The following is a 1,878-nucleotide window of genomic DNA, read 5'->3' on the forward strand; positions in this document are numbered from 1 at the left end:
TGCACAAGGGCCCCAGACCATCCTCAGCCAACAGGGGCCCCTATGAGGACCCCATGTAAATTCAAGGGGGCCTTTTATTCAATTCTGCACAGGGGCCGACTGGTGGCCATCACTGCCCAGAATAATACCCCTGCAGAACATCTCAGTCTTTTGCATTTTCAACCTGCAGCACATTGCACCCCCAGATAACTGCCCCAGCAGAACATCACACCCCCGTATATAACCCCAGAGCACACTGCCCCCTTCTATAGTATTACCCCCGCAGCACATCCAGTATATCGATCCTGCCCCATGCGGGGTGCTCCAGGCGGAGGATTTTTGTGTTCACAATATTTTATTTTTGGCTCAGTTTGTAACAAAAAGAAATATTTCTCCACATAATCCATAGAAAATAATCTGTAAACAGCCAAATACTGCAACATCTTCACAGAAGACACGTCCCGTTCTCCAGAGAACATATGGCCCCGCGGGGGCGGAGCCCAGCACAGGGGGGAGGGGCAGTGAGCGTGGTGGAGACTTGTAGTTGCAGACATCAGACACGAGATAAATCCGGGAGGTTGGCGAGTCCTCCGCTTGCCGTCATGGCCGACGCCCCAGGATCTGTGCACACCTACCTGCGGTATAGGCGGGGCTTATAGAGGAGGCGGGGCCAGAGTCATCCCAATAGACAGAGGTCTCTACAGCCAGGCAGATCATCCACCCCAGGGGTAAAAGGGGGTTTTGGGGTAATTGTTCATCGCGGCAGATAATTCATCAAGGCACAAAGGGAACACGATGCGATCTTTCGCTCCTCACCGTAAAGTGCTGAATTCCTAAAATCGTCCGTATTTTGTATAAAAATAGATATTTACATATGGGCAGACTCCGGAGTTCTCCTTAATAATAAAAAATAAAATTGTGCAACTGATTCGGCCGGCAGAGCTCCGCAGGGAGCGTCCAGGAAAGTCTCCGCCCCCGAGGAATGGCTTGATGGATCCGGAGCGGAGGAGGGGTAAGAATCCAGAAATGTCAGCTCCAGGGCGGGCGTGGGGGCGCGGCGGCTCCAAACAGTCCGTGGTTGGGGAGGGTCAGAACCAGACGAGGAGGAAGAGGCAAAGTGTGATGAGGAGCGGAGAGACCCGAACCTGGAAGGAGGAATTCCGGTCTTGTCTGCGAGGATCTGCTGAAAGGGCAAAAAAATATTCAGAGAAAACCCCAAAAACTGTTAGAGTTCCCCTTTAAAACCAGCCAAGCACTGATCCTGAGAAGCTATAGATGGAAGCTGTAATGACCCCGCCCCCATTACAACCTCAATCCTGGGTCCCTAGGACCGCCTCCCATCATAAGACTCCTCCCCTGCAGATCCACTCACCTCCTTGAGAGGGCAGCCTGCCTCCTCCATCAGGGGAGCCTCCTCGGGGCTGAGACTGCGGCACCTCCGTCAGGGGCTGAACAGCTGGAAAGACAGCAGCGTTAGTACCCCGCTGGATGAAGGTTCGCCCCCTTGTGGTAATGTAAGGGCCCCCTCAATTTATACATGTGGCATGCCAATAAATGATAGATTGTCAGCTCTGGGGGCCAGAAAGAAGGGTTGTATCATATCAGCCAACTTAATACCCCAAGAGCAGACTCCAGGGGGCAGAACACACAGTTCTCATTCAGCCCTCCTGACCAATCGGCTTGTGTTCTGCGGGGGAGGGGTGGACTTACTGGTTTTCTTGCAGCAGACGGAGACTCGAAGCTTCATACAATCGCCAACGCTGTCCACATTCGGGATCGCTGGGGGGGGAAACAGAAGGGGGGCATTAATATGAGGGGGAGGAGCCACAGAAGGGGGACATTATGAGGGGGAGGAGCCACAGAAGGGGGGCATTAATATGAGGGGGAGGAGCCACAGAA

The 1,878-nt window shown here is 53.4% G+C and overlaps 1 protein-coding gene across 2 annotated transcripts in view; it reads right to left on the reverse strand.

The window, feature by feature from the left end:
• Window positions 1-315: 315 nt before the first annotated feature.
• Window positions 316-1,878, reverse strand: part of EFNA4 (ephrin A4) — a 9,257-nt gene continuing 7,694 nt past the window's right edge. The window contains exons 3-5 of one of the 2 annotated variants that reach the window (XM_072428322.1): window positions 1,690-1,758; window positions 1,352-1,435; window positions 316-1,159 (exon numbers count right to left, since the gene is read on the reverse strand). In XM_072428322.1, the coding sequence (XP_072284423.1) occupies window positions 1,068-1,159; window positions 1,352-1,435; window positions 1,690-1,758 (245 nt within the window). In that variant the 3' untranslated portion in view covers window positions 316-1,067. Of the gene's footprint in view, window positions 1,163-1,351; window positions 1,436-1,689; window positions 1,759-1,878 lie in introns of both variants that reach the window. The other variant, XM_072428321.1, reaches the window with a different exon arrangement.

Source organism: Pyxicephalus adspersus, chromosome 12, assembly GCF_032062135.1.
Source record: "Pyxicephalus adspersus chromosome 12, UCB_Pads_2.0, whole genome shotgun sequence".
Classification (NCBI taxonomy): domain Eukaryota; kingdom Metazoa; phylum Chordata; class Amphibia; order Anura; family Pyxicephalidae; genus Pyxicephalus; species Pyxicephalus adspersus.